The following is a 22369-nucleotide window of genomic DNA, read 5'->3' as shown; positions in this document are numbered from 1 at the left end:
ACATTTTCCAAACTTCAAGGTCCAATAAGTAATCCTGATCCAAGCAGGGAGTGATTTTCTTCCTGCTAAGATCATTCCAACCACTTTTGGGGAGAGAAGAGAGGAAAAGTATCTCCTTTTCACTTCGTCTCCAACAGTAACCGGTACTGTGAAAACTGAAAACAACATGTTTAGCAAAGCAGAAATTTGTTGTAACTCAGTGAAGAGTACTATTTTAACTAGAAATGTAGCATTAGTGATTTCTTCTTGCTTGATGTGTCAGACAGTAACAGAAATATTGACAGCACACAGATTTACACATAATACATGTTGAGGTTTACAGCTGTGTGTTTTGCAATTTTAATGAAATTTGGAAAGCTAACATGTGACATTGACAATGCTGGTTAGATAGCTCTACAACTGTGTTTTCAATATGGGAAAACAATATTCTGTTACATCAGACTAACTTGTTTTTTTGAAATGGAATTTCAAGATTTTGCAATAAACAAAAACAGGTATTAAGAATATCAAAACACACAAACACAGAGATATATATATAATGCAAAACTGTGATATACATCAAGATGTAACTTCAGCCCACTGTCTTATTTAAATGAATCTCTTTGGTAGCTTAACCATAAACCTATCCTTGGCTTTAATTCCAATCATTCCCAATGTATCAATTTAGCTACAAAAATCAACTTTAAAAATCTCCTAAATCCCCCCCCCAATAATTCAAGACATTAAACAAACATGAGAAGAACTGCAGTGAAAGCCTAAAAAGCTACAGTGCATAGAATGACATTTGATGGCTTTATTTGATGTCATATCACAGCCTTCCAGATGTTGTTGGACTGTAATTCACAACATTCCTAATCACTGGCTATGATGGCCAGAGGTGCTGAGACGTCCAGATCCACAACATCTGGAGGGCTGCATGGTTCCCATTCCTTCTACTGTATAAGCCAAGTCTACTGGATTCAGTAGGACAAATACAAGCTTAATTCCAAGAAGCCTAGTTTCACTAGGTTCTGAAATAATGCTTGCATGCATCTGCACATTTTATCTTCCTGTAATACAAAATTTGGGGCATTGTATAGATTTCACTACAGGTGTCACACATTTTAGCACCCAGGCAACTTTAAATATTCTCCCTAATGGATTATCTTCAAGGCCCTTCAGAAAAATATATGTACCTATCAGTTCACACCATGCACATTTTACAGAATGTAAGGAAGAAATCAGTCCAAAAAAGAACACAGGATTGTTATATTCTACTAGATCTCTGATGTAAAATGTTAAAAATGCTATTTGTTTTTTAAGATATAGCAACATATTAATCTCTTTTAAGCATAAAGAGATACTTAATGTGTATTTTCAATAAGCAGATCAACACAAATCCTGCAAGGTTATATAATCCACTAGTAGTGCAATAAGGGTTCCAGAAAACACCCACAGAAGGAACGTTTCAGCTTCTAAAGAGCAGCATTCGTTCTGAACATCCTTGTCCCACTAGAGTTGCGTATTGCCGAACACTTTCTTCATCACTCAGTCCCTTCCGCCTTCTTTTATACACACTGTAAGGCATGGTTGTTCTCTTATGGAGAATCCGAACTTGATCTAGGTCCTTCACATTCCCTTCATCACCTGTAAAGAGAACATTCACATGTCCATATGAACAAGAAGCACATGATGTTTTGTTGTTATTTCTGATATTAGTGGTAATAATAATTTTTGTTGTTGTTGCTATAAACTGCCCTTGACTCAAGGTGACCCTGTGGGTGAGACATCTCCAAGACTCCCTTTCCTCCACTGCTCTGCTTAGGTCCTGTAAACCCCTGCCTGTGATCTCCTTAATAGAGTCCACCCATCTAGCATGTGGCCTTCCTTCCTTTATACTTTCTTCCACCTTTCCTAGCATTATTCTTTTTTCCAGTGAGTCCTCCCTTCTCATGATGTGCTCAAAGTATGACAGCCTACGTTTTGTCATCTTGGCTTCCAGGGAGATCTCTGGCTTGATCTGCTCTATTACTCATTTGCTTGTCCTTTTGGCTGTCCATGGGATCCTCAACAATCTTCTCCAGCACCACATCTCAAATGAATGGATTTTCTTCCTGTCTTCTTTCTTAACTGTCCAGCTCTTACATCCATACATGGTACAGTCAGCCCTTCATATCCATGGATTTTTTATCCATGGATATTATTATTATTCAAGGGATTCAAGCATCCAGTTTGACAATAATTTAAAAATATATAAATGCCAAAAAGCAAACCTTGATTTTTCCCATTTTATACAAGGGACACTATCTTACTCTGCTATTGTTTTTAATGGGACTTGAGCATCCACAGATTTTGGTATCCACGAGGAGTCCTGGAACCAAACTCCAGTGGATACCAAGGACCCACTGTAATAGGGAATAATAAATTGCACAGAACACTTATTTCAGAAAGTGTGCCATCTGTAAAATGTTAAAGAAATGGATTTTTGGGGGGGTTTCAGGCTATGTGGTCATGTTCTAGAAGAGTTTATTCCTGACGTTTTGCCAGCATCTGTGGCTGGCATCTTCAGAAGATGCTAGTCTGGAGAAATCAGTATACAAAGGTATCTTATGGCACCACTGAGACTAACTGAAAGAAAGAAGCTGGTAGCATGAGCTTTTATGAGCCTACTTCCTAACATGCATCTAAAGAAGGAGGCTCAACTGTTGGTTGAAATGTATATCATGATTTTATATTACTACTGTCATTTGAACTCACTCTCCATTATTACCAAGGAAAGTGGACTTTCTAATATGCCATTCTACTATTGCATTCGTGCAATGTTTCAAAAACCATACTGTTCTTCCAGTGAGATGTCTTGGATTTGGTCTGTCTTTGAAAATTCTGCTGGTAGACTGCTGACCAGGGATGGTTAAAAGGAACATGGAACTCCCTTGTTGAAACAACTTCACTGGCTATTGGTTTATTTTTGGGTACAATTCAAAATGTTGGTTATGACTTATAAAGCCCTATACAGACAACCTAGAAATGTCTATCTCCTGAGCTGGATTCTTATGGTAGAAGACTGTTAAATTTTGAAAAGAAAACACTAAGTGTTTTTCTTAACTATATACATCTCATGTTGACACATATTTCCTGTTTAAACTGACCAGTGGAAAGAAATGCTTTCTTTGACATTCATGCAAGCATTTTAGGTTTTAGGGGGAAAAATAATCATACATAAAAAGTAAATTGTCTCACAGCACAAAGTAAGAATAAACAAGTAAGGTCTGTGAATAGCTAAACTGTAGTTTGGAAAGAAAAACTAACTTGCTTTTCTATATCTGGTTTCTTGGTTTGAGTACTTTGCTATTGCTTTTCACAAAACTCAGTTCAGTCTAGAAAATGTATTTTTTTATTCCTATTTTATTTTCCTATCATCATCACTGGAACTTTACTGTGCCTTAAGAAATTAAGGTGTAGTATTAAATATTATACTCATCCATGTAGTGTGTGTGTGTGTGTGTGTGTGAGAGAGAGAGAGAGAGAGAGAGAGAGACAGACAGACAGACAGACAGACAGACAGACAGGCACACGCTGGCCTGATTCTTATTGTAAATCTCAACTAGAACAGACCCACTGAATCAATTCAATTATTATTATTCCATGCTATTCTATCATGATGACTAACAAATAGAATTCAGACTGCTGTTTGTAAGACTATGGTACAGGTTGAGTCTCCCTTATCCATAATGAGATATCTTGGACCCATGTTCAATGGCATCACTAGGGTTGATGTTACTTGGTGTGGTAACTCATGGTGTCACTCCTCCATGTGACCATACCACACCATACACAATCCTTAGTAATGGGTTGTTGTTTTTTTGGTAATGTTATTCACATTACTCATAAATCGTAACAGTATATCACTGAATGTAATAGTAATAGTTGTGACAAAAACAACTAGCAAAATTAAAATTATACCTACAAAATATCGTATGCACAGCTTAAACGTATTTACATGTACATAGCTTCATGTGATTAAAGTGAAAATTTGGTAAGATGTGATGTTTTTCACTGCTTCGATTGTCCTTGTGTCAGAGAAGTGGGGTAAAAATAAATCAGTTATTTATTTATTTATTTATTTGTATATACCTTATGCACATAGCCTGAAGGTAATTTTATGTGTAATATTATTAATAATTTTGTCCAAGGAACAAAGGCTGCCACCACTCTGCACAAATAAAGTATACCGTATATACTCAACTATAAGTCGAAAAATTTATGCCTCAAAATGAGCTTCAAAATCCCAGAGTAGACGTATATAAGGGTCAATATGGTAATCCCCCTTTCCAAGGCTGGGATCGCCAAAACCGGGAGAAAAAGAGAGAGTTCAAACCTCCTTTGCAAAGCTGGGTTCGGGAGGAAGGCAAGAGAGAAAAGAGAAATGGGGGGAGATCAGCTTTGCATCCAAAACCTCCTTTGCAAAGCTAGGATCAGGAGGAAGGCAAGAGAAAGAAATGGGGGGAGATCAACTTTGCATCCAAAACCTCATTTGCAAAGCTGAGATCAGGAGGAAGGCAAGAGAGAAAGAAATGGGGAGAGATCAGCTTTGCATCCAAAACCTTATTTGCAAAGCTAGGATCAGGAGGAAGGCAAGAGAGAAAGAAATGGGGAGAGATCAGCTTTGCATCCAAAACTTCCTTTGCAAAGATGGGATCAGGAGGAAGGCAAGAGAGAAAGAGAAATGGGGGGAATCATCGAGTTGGGAGAGACCACAAGGCCATCCAGTCCAACCCCTGCCATGCAGGAACTCCCAATCAAAGTATACCTGACAGATAGCCATCCAGCATCTGTTTAAAAATCTCCAAAGAAGGAGGCTCCACCACACTTCAAAGGAGTATGTTCTACATCTAATAGCTTTTACTGTCAGGAAGTTTCCCCTAAAGTTGAGGTGGAATCTCTTTTCCTGTAGCTGTCATGTAGAGGTATGGAAGTACTCAGGATATTTAGAAACTACACTCAGTATTTCATTTCAGCAAGTATCATTGATCACTTAAACTCACCAGATCAGCCTTCTATCCCAAACCTCCTTTGCAAGGCTTTTTTTCTGGCAAAAGCCGAAGGAATGGCAAGAGAAACAGAGCGGTGATAGAGGTTTGTTTAGTAGTTTTCTGCGTTAAAATCAGGCAAAGTTATAGTTTAAAAAAGAGTACTGAAAAGCTTCCTGGAAACTTATGAGCCTTGGGGATTGTCTATTCACCTCTTTTGCGATTGCAGTCCTTGTGATTTCAGCAGGGTCAACCAGTGTGCAAACTTTTAAACTGTAATAACCCATTGAAGCATGTTATTGGTTTCATTAAAATATACTTCTAGTTAAAAATGTATTCAGAAGATGTTGTAGCATGACCCAACTATGTACATTCCATTCTTGATCAAACTGTTTGTTTCAGTTCAATGTAAAGACAATTCTTATGTTAAACAGGATATTATGATGTTGCTTTGCAATGAGTCTTCTTTTTTAAAAAATGTGAAGTTGGTGCTTTACTACATGATCAAACTTGCACTCAAAAGAGTTGTAAAATATAAAATTTATGGAAAGTTATAAAGTTACAGAAATTAATCACTGCTAGTTCTCTGGCACTGTTTTCTTTTGCTTCATCTTTTAGATCCTTTGTTACATATCCCTAAGTTTTACCCTCGACTTATCTAAGGGTCACATCAAAATCCAAAATTTTGGCCCCAAAACCTGCCCTCGACTTATACATGAGTATATACGATAGTTTGACATCACTTTAACTGCCATGACTAAATGTTACAGAATTCTGGCATTTATAGTTTTGTGAGCTATTTAGCCTTCCCTTTCATAGAAGCCCACCAAACTACAAACCCCAGAATTTCATAGCATTGAATCATAGCAGTTAAAGTGGTGTTAAACTGCTTTATAAATAAAATAAATAAATAACTTTATTTATATACCGCCCTTTGAAACATCAGGGCGGTTAACAGCAATATTCATTACAATTTATAAAAACAATACCATTAAAACAGTAATAAAAGAACTTGTGCCAGATCACAAACAACTGACAGAGGGGGGAAGAGGACTCTCTGTGGCAACAGCCAATGTTTGTGTTCACACTGAACCACCAGAAAGCAAATGCATCGCTATTTCAGCCACTCATGTGGACAATTTTGGTTTTTGGCATTCCCCCTCCCCCAGAATTCCAGAAAAGGGATACTCAACCTGTATTGTGTAAGCAAACTTAACAGCAAGGTGCAAAGGACCAAACACTTGGATCACTTGCAGGAAGTTATCAGGCAGCTGAAAGTTACTGGGCAACAGTTTCTCTTGCAGTTGGAAAAACATCTGCATGATAAAGAGCTTTGGCATCTGTTGGTATGAAGAGTTCAGACTCAAGAAGATACTGACATTCTCCAATCCTTTTGTTATTAGATGTAACACTGCAAATAACTGTTTCCACATGAACTTTCTCAGGCTCCCTAAGTGCTGATATCTGTACAATAAGCATTGTAATTCTAGACTGACCAATGGCTATTCCTGTTGTATAGAATAATGCAAAGAATCAATGTTTCATGATGCACAGTACACTCAAACCTTATTCTCCATTATCAATCTCTGGCACTTACTTTACACAAAACCAAGTCACAAACACTGATTTAGCTGTTCACAGGGTTGGTTTTTTTTTTAAAACCCATTAGCCTTTGGAAGTGTAGTCAGCATTTCTCTACCATTCTACCCACCCCCCTGTTGCTAGCTCTACCCACTGTCAATTGCCATTGCTATTCTTTGGGGAAACTTTGCAAATGATTGTGTCTTCAAGTTCAGCTCCATGATGGGACATAACCATAAAGTGTGGTTAACTTCTTAAAGGGAAGTGGAAGCCTTATATTTACAACACCTTTAGGCAAAATATTAGTTGCAACCTGAACAGTTCTGGCACCAGCTCGTATCTTTAAACAAACACCCACACAGAGAATTTATTTCAGGACTGCTCATTATTTTTCAATCTCATTCCTTTTATTGAACACTGAAATCTGATACTGGAAGAACATTCCTTTCTGGACCAAGATTACATTTCCTGTACTAGATGCTGCTGTACGCAGCCCTTACTTAATTTACCTTAACTTTCTCTATAACTAGCTACAATTTTGTGCCACTGATTGAACATGAAATTATGCATATATCTTTTTCCATTAGACAGAGAGAAAAACTATACATTGTTGAAATCAGAACCTTCCTAGCTAAAATATGTATGGTAAATAATCAAAAGATTATCACTTGGTCTACCAAACTAGTATTCTCTCTGGAAAAAAAGGCTGGGCACATACCTGAGGTATAACTCGTAAGCACAATTATATTGTATGCTGATAAGAGAATTTTAGAATGAAGTTACCAGATATGCAATACTGAAGAGATTGCTGTTTAGGGGAATGGAAATACTTTTAAGTTTGTTTTTAATGATATGAAAGTGTTAATCACACAGAGGAAAAAAACTGCATGGTTCACTTCAGTTAGAGATACACTGTTTACCCTAAAGTGTTCCCTGACTTTAAACCAGAATTATCTTCCAATGAGGACAGAGGTGGGAAAGTATCAACAGGAATTTAGTGTCTAGATCAAGGGAAATAGTAGTCCCACTCTATTCTGCTTTGATCAAACTTTACCTGGAATACTGTGTCTAGTTCTGGGCACCACAGAACTATGGGTGCCACCTTGGGTCTTGGCCTGGGAGAAAGGCGGCATAAAATAAAGTAAATAAATAATAATAAAAAACAGTTCAAGGAAATGACAAGCTTGAATTGTGTCCACAGAAAAGCAGCCAAGATGATCCAAGCTCTGGAAAGTGAGCTCTATGAGGAATAACTTAGGAAGCTTTGTATGTATACCTTGGAGAAGAGAGGACTGAGAGATGACATGATAACTATCTTTAAATATCTGAAGGGATGTCAGGTAGAAGCTGGAGTGAACCTATTTTCTACTGCTCAAGAACCTAGAAAACTAATCAGCGGATTCAAATTAGAAGAGATTCCACCTAAACATAAGGAAGAACTTTATTTTGTTTTTGTTTTTTACTGTGAAACCATCTGACATAGATTGCCTCGGAGGGTGGTAGCTTTGGATGTCTTTGAGCCGAGATTGGATGGGTGTTCTTTAGTACTTTAACTGTGTGTTTCAGCATGGCACAGGTTTGGGCAACATTGTCCTTGCAGTCCCTTCCAACTCTGAGATTCTATGACTCCAAGTAGGGTTCAGGTATTTATGTTATGAGGATGAGTCCAAACTCCTTAAATTTGATTAGTGGGTTTCTCTACATTCCAAGATGTTTGTGGTGTCAAGTGGAAGGCAAGATGGTCTGACAGAAATTGGATTTATTTGAATTTGCTGTTCTTTAGTAGCCTGGCTGATAATACAGACCAGTTTTGGGAGATTTGAAGAGAGTTCTTGATCTGAAGAAGGAAGGGAGTACAAAAGCTTAGGTCACCTGGAAGTGATAGCAAAGGTGGCACTAGTAGTAGCAATGACAAAAGAGGCATCCAGGAACTTGAAATGGATTGCAGCAAAGCTGAAGTAGAGGATGAGGAAAATACAAGCCCCTGTGGCAGCCTTTGGGAAAAGGGGAAGTTTATGTGGCCTTTGCTGGCAGAGATCCGAGGAAACTGGAGTGTGAAGATTGAAGAGAAAAGTCAAGGAGGGTTCCTGTAAGGTTCCACAGTTCCATGAAGCACAGTATGCAAGGACTGCTCAGTGTGTGAGTTAACTGGTGTGGAACGTGATGGGGAAATAGCTGATTGTTTAGACAGGGAATAGCCCTACAGCCTTCCAGTTGGTCTCAAACACAGTTGCAACAGGAATGATTAATCTAATCTCATTAAAATATTGTAACCCATACTTGTACAGTTCAACTTAATGTTAAATGATAAAGTTTACTATATATTTATATAATAATGTCTAAGCCTCTTATCTGTTGGTCTTATGCTTATGCCAGTACTGAAAATGGTGGTTCCTAGATCAGTGCTGGTCCAAGAACTGGCAGTTCAGAGTGTTTCTAGGAAGGCAGGGAGGGAGAAAAGGCAGGCAAGCAAGCAAGCTGTAGCCAATGGGCACAATTATGGCATCAGTCCTTGGCACACCGGGGGGGGGGGGGGGGACAGCACTCCCCCCCCCCCCCCCCCCAAATCAGGAAGCCTGAGAAGCTCTGGCCTATGCTAGACAAAATGAAGGATGGTTCAATTGAGAACTGATGCAAAGTGATACCATGGCAGGTAGAACTTTGTAACAATGTTTACAAGAAACTGTAATAACAGAGTATTACATTCAATTATATTGATAAACCAAGTGAACTATCTGCTTATAGAATACAATGGTGAGTACTGCCTTCACACTTGTCATGCATCATGGAACTACTGAAGTTCATCTTTTACCAATAATGTTAAAGGTTCGTTGTTGTACACCTACAAATTGTTTCTCTCTTAGGACGACCCTAAGGTGACCCTATCATGGGATTCTCTGGAAAAAGATTTATTCAGAGGAGGTGTGCTACTGCCTTCCTGAGGCCAAGAGAGTGTGGTTTGCCCAAGGTCATCCAGTGGGCTTTATGGCTGAGCTGGGATTGAACCCTGATCTCCAGAGTCCAGCACTCAAAACACTACGCCACACAGGCTCAGTGTTAAAGGCAGAGCTATTTTTAAAAATCCTTCAGAAAGACACACAGGAATTTTATAATAGTACTCCACAGAAATGCACATTTAGAAATAAACCGTATGATCAAAAACCTACTTATCAAAGTATGATTTATATTGCCTATGAAAAGCAGCCTTTTTAGAGTAGCTTTAAGTCACACGCAAGTAATCTCAGATATATGTTTTGCTTTTATTAAGTGCAGGAACTTTTGTCAATGTAACAGCAAAAGTAATTTGGTCAGTTTGAAACCATCTACTGCTCTATTGCAAAAGTCAGTAGAAAGAGAAAAATACCTGCTTTATTCACTTTAAGCCATAATTAGGATGGTTTTAACTGATTTACCAAAACATAAAAATCAAATGGGTTCTGCTGCTCTTTAAAGAAGGAACTGTTAAGACAAACGAGAAAGATACAACTTTCAGCTATAAGAAGAAATGGAACCAAAATTTCTCTTTGAGAACCACCCCACTGGATCTGTCAATATTAGTTTAACAAGTTTGCAGCTGCTGATCATTTCACATCTGCATCCCATCACACTACAAAGTATAAAAATATTTCTAGTTTACATTTAACATTTTAGTTATAACCTTTACAACAGAGAAAATGTTTTTATTTTATATTTAAACAGCTCACTGATTTCAAAGACTTTGGAGTCTATGACTGGTTGCCTACTGAGGAATGGAGACTAAAGGTCTGTAAGCTTTCTGAAAGGAACCTCCCAACTGATACAGAGGGTAGTGAACTAGAAGCATATACTTTTGGAGATAGCTTTCTATCTGCTTCCCTCAGGAGTTGCAAGCCTATAAATTATTGCTGTCAAGCGATCAATACAATACATTGCTTTCTCTGCTCCCTACAGCACAACTGTAGGACTCTTCTCCAAAATATGTGACCTTTTTGTAATTTTTGTTGTAAAATATTTTTTTTTTGTTCTTTTATGCACCACATGGAACAAAAGGATTGAAAAGGAAGTGCACTATCTTTAACCACAATGATATGGTATCTTTTCTATACCCCTTTCTCCCAACACGAGACACTCCTTATAGTGTAGGATTGAAAGAAAGTACAGCTTTTACATAGGGCACAATCAAGAAAGTTTGGTGCATTTCTCCTGCAAATTTTCAAAAAAAAAAAAAACACACAAAACAAAATCAAGTTTCACAACAATTTCACACTCCACAACGGGAATTAGAAAGAACCCTGCAACCTTATGGTAAATTTCATTTCAGTTAAACATGCTTTTAAATGCTTTTTTTCTCTTAAGCGTTCTTTCAGTCACTCCAAAAAGTCCACTAACCCATTTCCATGGATCTGCAGTGACTTTGCATTGCTGCCCCATATGAAACCCATGCTTAAAAACTGAACAACACTTGATAAGGTCTGGGTTTTGATAAGTGTGATGGGACAGAATGGGCTGCTAGTACCACGTTCCACTCCCATTTCTGTTCCATCACACCTTTGACATGAACACATTATGTCAGGTATAGACTGATTTATGTACTATCTCTCCTTCACCCTGAAGTTCCTCAAAAATCCAAAATAAAAATGTACCCCAATGAACATAGTTTGTGAGGGAAGGAAAAAGGGGGGTGGTGGTAAATCTGCTCCTATCACACTCAGGTCCATATATATAGATCAATCCATTTGTATTCTCCTTCAAAATACCAATAGCTACTTTGCTCCCCAGGCAAAAAAGACGGCCACTACTCATAATTTATATACAGTGGTTGAGGTAGGGAGACTGTGTTTCTATCTTGGCTGTCTTATTTCTACCTTACTGCATGCAAGAATAAAGAAAAGAAACATTGGCTTCTTTTTATTGTGTGGGATAAAAGATGTGGCAGTGAACAAAATCAGGGTACTTGTCCACACTACAATCTACATACACCTCCAAGGATCTGGGGATAGAGTGGAACTGAGTTGCTCTTAATGTATTCTCTCATACATAAATCGCTGGGATTCTAAAATATCAAGCAAACTTCTACACTGCCTGTTTAAACATCTAAAAGGCCAGCCCTTCTCAGCTCAGAACATGCAGAAGAATAATAGAAACCCACACACTGTACACAACCACTGTGTTATTTAAAAACCATTATATACACCAGTACATAGTGGTCTTGAAGCAGTAGCTGGGGTTTCCTGTCTTTACAGTCCACAGCCCTGTACAGTATTAGAATCATTCCATAATTCACTGATATAAAATCTGTTGATTTTGGTCTTCTAACCCTGCATTTAACTCTTACAAAAGGAAGCATTGTCCATACCGATGGCAGAAAATTGCTGATGGATGCTGTTTTGGCCAGCAGAAGGATTAACGTGTTACCAGTGACAAAAGACAAGTTGATCTATCATATTATCACTCCACAGTACTTATGAACCCTATAAGTCACTCTCTCACTGTAGCAGGACTACAAGTATATGTACTGTGTTATCGCTGTTGTGTGCCTTCAAATTCCAACCTATGGTGACCCTATCATAGGTTTTCTGGGGCTAGGAGAGTATGATTTGCCCAAGTCACCCAGTGGGTTTCCATGGCTCAGTAGGGAACTGAATCCTGGTCTCCCAGTGTCCTAGTCCAATGCTCTAACCACTACATCACATTTCTTAATATATATATTACCCATATCAAAATATGTGTTAACATTTAGCACCTCATATACCATGTCCTGCATAAAACAATTCAGTTTCATGATGTCTTGCTTTCTTTTCCTCTAAGATAGAGAAATTAATTCTAGCTTGTTTCTTGGCTGAATACAACAATTCTTCTTCTCTCATATTCAATTTCATGGCATTAAGATGAAATTACTCTCACCTTTCCTGTTCCCCTTGTGAAACATTAAAAGTGGCTTCTGGCGTTCATTCCTACTGAACTAATATGGATGGGTTTGCTTTAGGTGCACATGCCTTCATAAACAAACATGTATTACAATTTTCCTGACACACACACACACACACCCTATACAGTACGAGGACTTTAATGCCTTAGGATGATCCTTGTGCAGGCATGCACATTAGAAGCATTAGGCTGAAATCAGTCAGTCATCTTTCATCCCAATGGAATGCAGAGCTCTGTAATTTTAAAGTGATCTTTAGACCTTTCCACATAGTTTGCTGCCCGAGAAATGCTTTTGGAGTAATTCCTGTGAAAGTATACACATTGAACACATTATGTTGCTGCTGGTTTCCATGTGATTTTTTTCTTGCAAGGCTGATCAAGAAAAAGAAGCTGGCAGGAATTTGAACTCTTACAAAAGTTAACAACCAACACATTTACACACAAATATACACTTTTACTTGGGTTAGGACCAATCATTAGTACATTTTAACATATTTGTACTTGAAAAGTAAACATTAATGTTTCAGATAATTATAGTCTTCAGATAATTATGGTCTTTTTTTCTCTACTAAATCTTGCCACATTGCTAGAATTATTTCAAGAAGGTCAAAATTTTACCCAGCTATTAGCATTTTACTTCACAAAACAGAAACAGAGTTGACAAATTTGTTTGGATACAGCTCATTAGCACTATCTCTACTGTTTAAACATATTTTATTATCAAGGATCATGCTGGATTATGAACTTCAATTGCCTTCAAGTGTTTATAAAGTTAATTAAAAACAGATGTAAGTTCCAAAATATAAAAAGCTAAGCAGTTGCTGGGAATAATCAATGCAATTTCCCCCTATGTAAAATGTAGAGCAAGAGAGAGCCTTTTAATCACAGCTATGGTAACTGTGGGGAAACTTTTCACAACCATTATTTCTTTTATCAAGTTACTGCTTTTTACAATCAATTATCACGATGGCAGTACACCTTAATATTGTTTATCCCCCCCTTCTTACTTTCCCTCCTAATCTATCTCATCTCATCTTTGAAATCCTGTGCGGATGACCTAACCAGAATAAAATAATTCTTAAATTATTTAGATATGCATGATCATTTATAAGACTTGGAAATTAAACGACTGAAATCAACAGAAAATTACTCTGGTTTATATTTGATATTTTCATTATTTGCATCTTTATCACTGTAATTTTATTTTTATAAAGAAGTTTTATAACCATTCTTTCAATTCCCATATTCCTTTGGCCTTTCAAGGGAGTGGGGTTTTTGTGAGGTCACATCTAGAAAACCATAAAAAAAGCTTTTCCAGAGAACAGTTAATTAGCAAGATCTTATTGACTTACCTCTTGTTGTCTCTATGTGCATTAATGTCATTTTTGACATGACAACCCTAAGGCAAATCGGTCACAAAGTTTTCTTGGCAAGAGTGGTTCAGAGGTAGTTTGCTATTGCCTTCCTATGAGGTGGAGACAGTATAACTTGCCCAAAATCACCCAGGGGGTTTCCATGGCTGAATGGGGATTCGAAATCTGTTCTGCCAGAATCCTAATCCAGTACTCAAACCAGTACATCATACTGGCTCTCACCATTAGAGAATTGTAACATTCAACTCATATGTTAACACCTTTGATCAAAGCTCCAATGGAGAAATATCATTGTGTGGTAATTCTTCATCTTGAAAGTCCTAAATATGCTTCTTGGGAGTTCCCCAGATCATCAAGGTGTACAGTCCTTAAGTATGCAAACAGAGCTTTGAAAGGGTCTGTTCTGGACTAAAAATCAACGAATCCACACTGTTATTAAAGAAAATAAACTCTCTTTTGTGGGACTTATCATTTTTTAGGGTTTTATAAAGGGAGGGTTTTCCTACAAACCTAAGGTTTATCCTGAGTCTACTCATATTTCCCTCCTGTTTATGAATGATGTTGTTTTGGCTACATGTGTGGCCATAGAAAGACCTGAATCAGAAATACAGGGATTGATTACTGCTTTGTGAACCTGATATACTACAGTACTGTCAGTACTCTCTCTTCCTTAGGATGATGTCTGCTCCTTTGCTGCTTCTTTTGTTTCTATTACTCTTTAGATGTTTTTACATGCTGGGAGAACAAAACCAACTGTCCAGTTTAAACCTACAGATGTTCCTTAAATACATCTTTACTGAAAAGTCAGAAATACACCAATCCAACACTCCCTTCTTCAAGACAACATTCTGGATGACTTACAGTGATGCCTCAAAACATATATTAAAAGAACCTTTTTTGATGAAGAGAGATAAAGATTAATCAAGAATCTTTCAGAAGGAAAATTAGTACAGCCAACAGAATAAATAGCTCTATCCCACCTGTTTCCAACAGTGTGGAGAAAAGTTAGTTTTAAAACATGCTTTTGCCATGGAAAATTCAAGAGAAGTTGAAGCCTTCTAGTAGTTATTCACATCTGCCGAGAGAAAAATATAAACTCTGGCCTCTGGGGTGCTCAACCCAACTCTGGCTAATGCTTTATAAACTGTGCAGTGTATCAGGATGTATTATGAGCTATTACACAATGATACCTACAGGCCTTGTTAGGGAAAGCCATTCCATGTGAAACAGAACATACCATTGTCTGTCTAACCTGATGTTTATACTCACTGTATTTTAATTAAAGGGTGTATTTTACTGACAACTGTAAGGAGGTGTTTTGCAGGAAACTGGCCCTGGAAGAGAGCACTGCTTCCTTAAAACCAGCAGCTACACAAACCTCAAATGACTGTACTTCACAGCAGGCCTTCTGCTGTTCAGCATGTAGCTATGTTTTAATTTCCTTAAACCACAGGACACAAGTCTGAATTCAGATTTTGTCTGTGCTTGTGTATTCATCAGAGATGGATATACATTTCTTTATATGTAGTTTATCATTTCCAAGTGATTTACATACAAATTATCATATTCTTTAGGCTAATATTGCCTTTCTTTTCCCTTCCAAGATTGCTGCTACCTTGGGTTTATTGGTTATCTATTATACTGGCTAGCCTTAGACTGTTCATTAGAAGGGCACAGTTATTCTCATTTTATAAGGTAAAACAACTCTTTGACTGCCTCTGGGCACTTTTTGCCCCGAGACAAGTTATTCAGTAAACTAAGTATCTTCTTCTGTACATGAATACTCATGCATGTTCATGCCAAAATGATGTAAAAACAAAACAAACAAGCTAGTGTTCACACACTAAAAGAGGTGAGTTTAAAAATGAAATTGTTAAAAGTACATTTTAAGCAAAAACATGACCCTTCATAGCTCCTGTGTGATACCATAAACCTGTGCTCTAATTCATATATCCCTCAGGAAATATATGAATTGATGATGCTGAAATGTTACAAGTTATGAATGCCCTCTCCTTAGAAGTTTGATTGCTGCCTAAAGTGATTTCATTCCAGTGCCAAGTGATAACATGATGGTTTTATAAAAGCCTTTCGGGTCAAACTGGTTTTGTACAGATCCACACATGCGTATGGTTTTGAACTGTATTTTATTTTTATTTTTAAAAAGAGTCTTTTAATTAGTTTAATATGTTTTCAGCCCTTTCTAATAATTTTTATTGTATGATATAAATATATTAATAAATTAAACAATATAAATACAATGATGAAATGGAATAAACTTCCCCATCTCTTCAAATAATCTCCTATATGTGTCACTGTTGCTGTTGTTAATTGCCATCAACTGTTTTGTGACTGATTGGATCCCCATGAATGAGAGACCTCCAAGTCACTCTATTGTCAACTGCCATGCTCAGGTCTTGAAAGCTCAAGGTCGTGGTTTCCTTGGTTGAGTCTATTGACATCCTTTTCTACTACTTTCCATCTTACCAAGCATTATTGCCTTTTCTAGTAAGTCATGTCTTGTCATGATGTGGCCAAAGTATGACAGTCTCAGTTTATTCATCTTGGCTAAGGTGAGTACAGGCTTGATTTGCTTTGGGACCCATTTATTTATCTTTTTAGCAGTTCATGGTATTCACAGCACTCTTTCCCAGCACCACATTTCAAATGAGTTGATTTTCTTCCTATTGGCTTTCTTCACTATACAGTCTTCACAGCCATATGGGGTTGAGACGGCCATGGTCGCCTTGGTCGATGATCTCCGTCTGGGCATTGGCAGGGGAAGTGTGTCCCTGTTGGTGCTCTTGGACATCTCAGCGGCTTTCGATACCATAGACCATGGTATCCTTCTGGAGCGCCTGGCAGAGGTGGGAATGGGGGCACTGCGCTCCAGTGGTTCCGATCCTACCTCTCTGGGAGGTTCCAGATGGTGCAGCTGGGAGACGTGTGCTCCGATAAGAGGGCCCTCATATCTGGGGTCCCTCAAGGAGCCATTCTGTCTCCCATGCTTTTCAACATTTACATGAAACCACTGGGAGAGATCATCCAGAGACATGGGGTGCGGGGTTATCAGTACGCTGATGACACCCAAATAGTCTTCTCTATGTCTCCGACTGATGCAGTGACTGAGGATGGCGTCTCTCCTCTCGTGGCCTGCCTGGAGTCGGTAATGGGCTGGATGAGGGAAAACCGACTCAGTCTGAATCCAGAGAAAATGGAGGTACTCGTGATAGCTTCTCCTGGCCCGGGGATGGCGGTGGTTCCACCTGTCCTGAACGGGATCACGCTTCCCGTGAAGGACTCGGTACGCAGTCTGGGGGTGCTCCTTGACTCGTCGCTCCACCTTACATCTCAGGTGGACACGACGGTCAGGAGCACCTGTTATCAGCTTCGGCTGATTCGCCAGCTGCGTCTTTACCTGGGCCAGAGGGACCTTGAAACGGTAGTACACTGGTGCCTCGGGTTACGAAATTAATTCGTTCCGCCATTCCTTTCGTAACCCGAAAATTTCGTAACCCGAAAAGGCTTTCCGTTAGCACTGGAAAACCTATAGCATTTGAATTTCGCCCCGAAATGAATTTCGTAACCCGAAAAATATTTCGTAACCCGAAACAGTTTTTGCCAATCCAACTTTTTCGTATCCCGGAAATTTCGTAACCCGATCATTTCGTATCCCGAGGCACCAGTGTACATGCTCTGGTAACCTCTCGATTGGACTTCTGCAACACGCTCTACATGGGGCAACCCTTGTACCAAACCCGGAAGCTACAACTGGTACAGAATATGGCAGCCAGACTGGTCACTGGCATATCCAGGGCCAGTCATATAACACCAGTGCTTAAAGATCTGCACTGGCTGCCTATTCGTTTCCAGGCGCAATACAAGGTGTTGGTTATAACCTATAAAGCCCTAAATGGCTGGGCCCAGGATACCTTGAGGACCGCCTCTCCCCATATAATCTGCCCCGCACACTCAGAACATCTAGGCAGCAACTATTGAAGGTCCCAGGGGCAAGATTGGCCTCCACATCTAGGAGGACCTTTACCACCTCGGCCCCGACCCTCTGGAATTCACTGCCTGGAGAGCTCCGCTTGGCCACCTCCCTAGCCCAGTTCAAGAAGGGATTAAAAACCTTCTTGTTCAAATTAGCATTCCCGGATACAGGTTCCAGTTAGTCTTCCCCCCCTCTGACTGCAGTGACAAGCTGGCCAGAATTGGTTTTAATGTGATTTTTAACTGTAAATGTTTTTTATTGTATGTATTATGTTTTGTATAATGCTGTACACCACCCTGATTGCAAGAAGGGCGGTATAAAAATAAAACTTTTATTATTATTTATTAAATTGGAAAGATGATGGCAAGGACAAACCTAACTTTAATTTTCAGTTATTAACCTTTACAGTTGTCTAGTTCCTTTATAGCTGCACTTCCAAGTACTGGCCATCTTCTGATTTCTTGACTGTAGTCTCCATTCTGATTAATGACTGAGCAAAGGTATGGGAAATCTTGAACTAATTCAATGTCTTCATTGCTGTCATGGCCAGCCAAGAGCAGGACGAGGAGGACGAGGAGGAGGTTGTGGCTCCTCAAGTGCAAAAAGAGATGGAGGCGATACCAGATCCTGATCCTGCCCTGCCAGACCCCAACCCTGATCTCCCAGTCCAGGGGGTGAAGCTCAGCCAGGTCCTAGCACTGCGGGGGTTCCTCCTGCGGCTCAGCAGCCTAGTGGTGACTCTGGGGAAGAACCAAGCCTGGAGGTTCCTTCCTTTAGGCAGCGGAGAGCTGAGAGTGCTTGTGTGTGTCGATCCAGGAGGCTTGCAGAGAAGCAAGCTATTGATAAGCCACAGCTGGCACAAGGGAGGGCGTCCTGCAGAACGCCAACTCTTTGCCAGCAATTATTGCAGTATCCTTCTTGGTGATTGCTGTCAGCACTGGCTTCTTGTTTCCTTGAACCCTTGTTTGCCTTGGACCTTCGACTTTGGAACGAACTGGACTCTTGCTACCTTCTGGCTGCCCTGACCTTGGACCGAACTGACTTCCATGAACTCTGGTATCCTGACCTTGGCTTTGTTTCTGGTGTGCTTCTCTTGGACTAACAGAACGGTCTGTAGACTGTCTCCCAGCTCCTTTCTTGCTGAGCCATCCTTATCAGCGTTTGTTTGGATGTGTGCTGGCTGCAGTCTAGGACAATTGCCCACTTTAAAGTTATATAAATCATCTGTAGTCATTACAGTATTTTTGTTCAACTATATAATATTCAACTGTAAATCTGCCTTTACACTTTCTTCCTTGATTTTCTCCAGTAATCATTCCAGGTCTTGGCTATTTTCTGCTAGCAGTATGGTATCATCTGCATATCTTAAACTGTTGATATTCCTTTCTCCAATTCCCAGGCTTCCTTCCTCTGAGTCTAATCCTGCTTTATGTATGATATGTGCAGCATACAAGTTAAACAAATAGGTTGATAAAATGTAGCCTTGTCTGACCCCCTCCCCTCTCCTTGCCTATTGGAAATCATTCTATTCCTCTGTTCTGTCCTAATGGTAGCCTTTTATCCCAAGTACAGTCCCAGTGTATTGTTTAAACCAGGGGTCAGCAACCCCCGGCCCGTGGGCCGGAGGCGGCCCGCAGAGGCGGCAGGATCGGCCCCAGCCTGGTCCTGCCGCCACCGCCACCGCCTCCTCCTCCACCTCCTCCTGGGCCGCTTGACCGTGCTGCCCTTCTCCTCCTCCACCACGCGGAGGAGGAAGAGGAGGGCCACGCGGCCTGGGGCAGAGGAGGCAAAGGGGGAAGCCCCGCGCTGCGCTGCCCTCCCCGCTTCCCCGCGTGGGCCCGCACCGCCCACCTCCTTCTCCTCTGCCTCCTCCGCCCCGCCCCCAGGCCGCGCGGCACATGGAGGAGGGGGAGGAGGAGAAGAAAGAAGAGGAGGAGGGGGGAGCAGAAGGAGGAAGGAAGAGGTGGTGAGTGGCCAGAGGCCTCAAGATTTTTTAAATTTTTATTTTGGGTGCTTTTAATGCTAACAAGTCTCCCTTGTTTTGACAGTGATAGTGTGATGATGATGATGATGATGATATGAGTCAGCTTGAGAGGCATGCAGGCACTGTTTCTTAAGCCGAGAGAGTGTCACCTTCCAAAGTGTGTTTTGGGTGCTTTTAATGCTAACAAGTCTCCCTTGTTTTGACATTGATAGTGTGGTGGTGGTGGTGGTGGTGATGATGATGATGATGATGATGATGATATGAGTCAGCTTGAGAGGCATGCAGGCACTGTTTCTTAAGCCAAGAGAGTGTGACTTTCCAAAGTCCCTTTTCTGTGTATTTTTGGTTCTTTAATAGTGATATTGATATCAGAAAGCCTCTGAGGCAAGGTCAATGTAAATTGCTGTGATTTTTACAAACTCATGTGCAGTAAAGAAAAACCAAAGTCCCTTGACCAAGTACACACTTCTGAGAAGTACACTTGGTGCAAGAACTGTGAAACCACCTTGACATGTTCAATATGCATAGCCATGTGAACCCATGTTCAGTGTGAAACCCAAAGAGTTTGGTTATGCAATAAGCCTCTGAAATATGCAAGAGGCCATCTTAAGTAAAGCCATGTTCAATGCCCAAATGTCCTGTTTGGAATGGGGGGAGGGGGGGTTGGCCAGAAAGGGAAGTACATTTCTGCCATCTGTCTAGGAATAATGCCCAAATGTCCTCCATTTTGATCATGCCTAAGAAACATGCATTTATATTAACATTTTTGAAAAAATCATCAAAATTTTTTTGCATGTCCTCCATTTTTTAAAAAATGTGTCCTACATTTGAAAATGTTGTCCTATATTATTTAATTATTTATTTTTTGGGTTCGCCCCCAACCCGGCCCCCGGCTCAAAAAGGTTGCCTACCCCTGGTTTAAACTGTCTCATATAGCATCCCCACTCTTGGTTAAAATTTACCTTTGATTTCTGGGAAGAGGTTTTTTACTCTTCATTTTTTGTTGTCCACTTCAGTTTCTATGCACTGACTGTTATAATAGTTCTATTTATCCCAGTGAACAAGTCACCAAACATTTGCATTCAGGATGCTGACCCTATTTCTGTCCTATTTTGCTTCTCGTCTATCCTTAACTGCTTGAAGTTTCATATGTCATCAATTTGCTTTCCTTTTGGTTGTAGATAGTGTCCCTGGCTTCAATTCAGAATTATACTCTCCTGGCCAATCTGTGCAAATCTATTTTTTTATTTTTTTTAATCTTTAAATTCTATGGGGATATTCTTCAGGTTGTATTTTGGCATGGTGGCTCATTTAGTGTTCTTTAGCTCTACTCTAATTTTTGATAGTAACAGTTCATAGTCTGTGCCGCAATCTGCTGCTGGTTTTGTTTTCGCAGAGAGAATTGAACTTCTCCACTTTCTACTTCCAATTATGTAGCCTATTTGCTTTCAGGTGATGTCCAGGTATATAGCTGCATACTGAATTGCCTGAAGAATGTGTTTGCAGTTACTCATTATGTGAGATCCATGTTGGGCTCTCTTTCCTGCTTCATTTCCTGATCCTTGGACAATTTTTTCTACAATCCTTGATTCTGTTCTGTTTCTTATTTTTGCATTTCAATAGCCTATGATTAACAACAAGTCCTGTTTTGGTGTGTGATCAATTTCCTCTGGGACCCCAGCACAGAATCTTTCCATTTCTTTTTCTGCTGCTTCTGTAGTTGGAACATAAACTTAGATTATGGTGATATTTATGGGTTTCCGCTGATGTCTTATTGATATTCTTTTATTAGACTTTGCATTTTATCCTTTGACAGCCAACAGCTGAAGGTCCTTTGGGCTTGAATCCAGTTGTGTCACTAGCCACAACACTACTCAGTTATCCTCTGCTCTTTCCATATAGTAGATTGTTGAATGCCTTCTAACCCAAGAATGTCATCTTCTGGTACTATGTCCTGTCTCATTTTGGACTGACTCATCATAGGGTTTCTATGGGAAAAGATATTCAAAAGGAGTTTACTGTGCCTTCTGCACAGTACTAACAAATGTTAGCTATGGTTCCACTACCATTGTCTCTGAGAGATCCTCTGCTAGTGTCAGCCTCCCCACTGCTGCTGCAGCCCAGTAGGTGTCTAGTACATTTAGTCTGGCATCTAAGCAAAAACCTGTCTGACATGGGAGACCCTACCAGGATAGCCTCTTGCCTTACAGAAGCATGGAGTCGCACGACGGTGTAAAGGTAGTGCCACACTACTCTTCATAAAAACATTCCTTTGTGCAATCTGGAATATAAAAATGCTCCAAGAAACATTTGTATGGAAGAGTCCCCCAACCCTCTTTCTCTGGGGTAGAAGGACTGTCATCACTTTATCAGCGTAATACTGTTTCAGCATTGGTTTCTGGTTTCTAACACATAAACTTGAGCACTGTATGTGGAGGATGACTTGGAAACAGAAAGGGTGGTTAGGGTTCATATTTGTTCTGTATTTGACTCAACATAGACATCACAGAATACTCACAGAACA

At 39.8% G+C, this 22369-nt stretch overlaps 1 protein-coding gene across 1 annotated transcript in view; it reads right to left on the bottom strand.

The window, feature by feature from the left end:
• Positions 1 to 309: 309 nt before the first annotated feature.
• Positions 310 to 22369, bottom strand: part of ATE1 (arginyltransferase 1) — a 120644-nt gene continuing 98584 nt past the window's right edge. Inside the window, 1 exon segment of the mRNA XM_042457572.1 lies at positions 310 to 1626. Within this exon segment, the coding sequence (XP_042313506.1) occupies positions 1448 to 1626 (179 nt within the window). The 3' untranslated portion in view covers positions 310 to 1447.

Source organism: Sceloporus undulatus, chromosome 3 (genome assembly GCF_019175285.1).
Source record: "Sceloporus undulatus isolate JIND9_A2432 ecotype Alabama chromosome 3, SceUnd_v1.1, whole genome shotgun sequence".
Classification (NCBI taxonomy): domain Eukaryota; kingdom Metazoa; phylum Chordata; class Lepidosauria; order Squamata; family Phrynosomatidae; genus Sceloporus; species Sceloporus undulatus.
The sequence above is the reverse complement of the archived record's forward strand: the minus strand, read 5'-3'. Positions and strand labels throughout refer to the sequence as shown.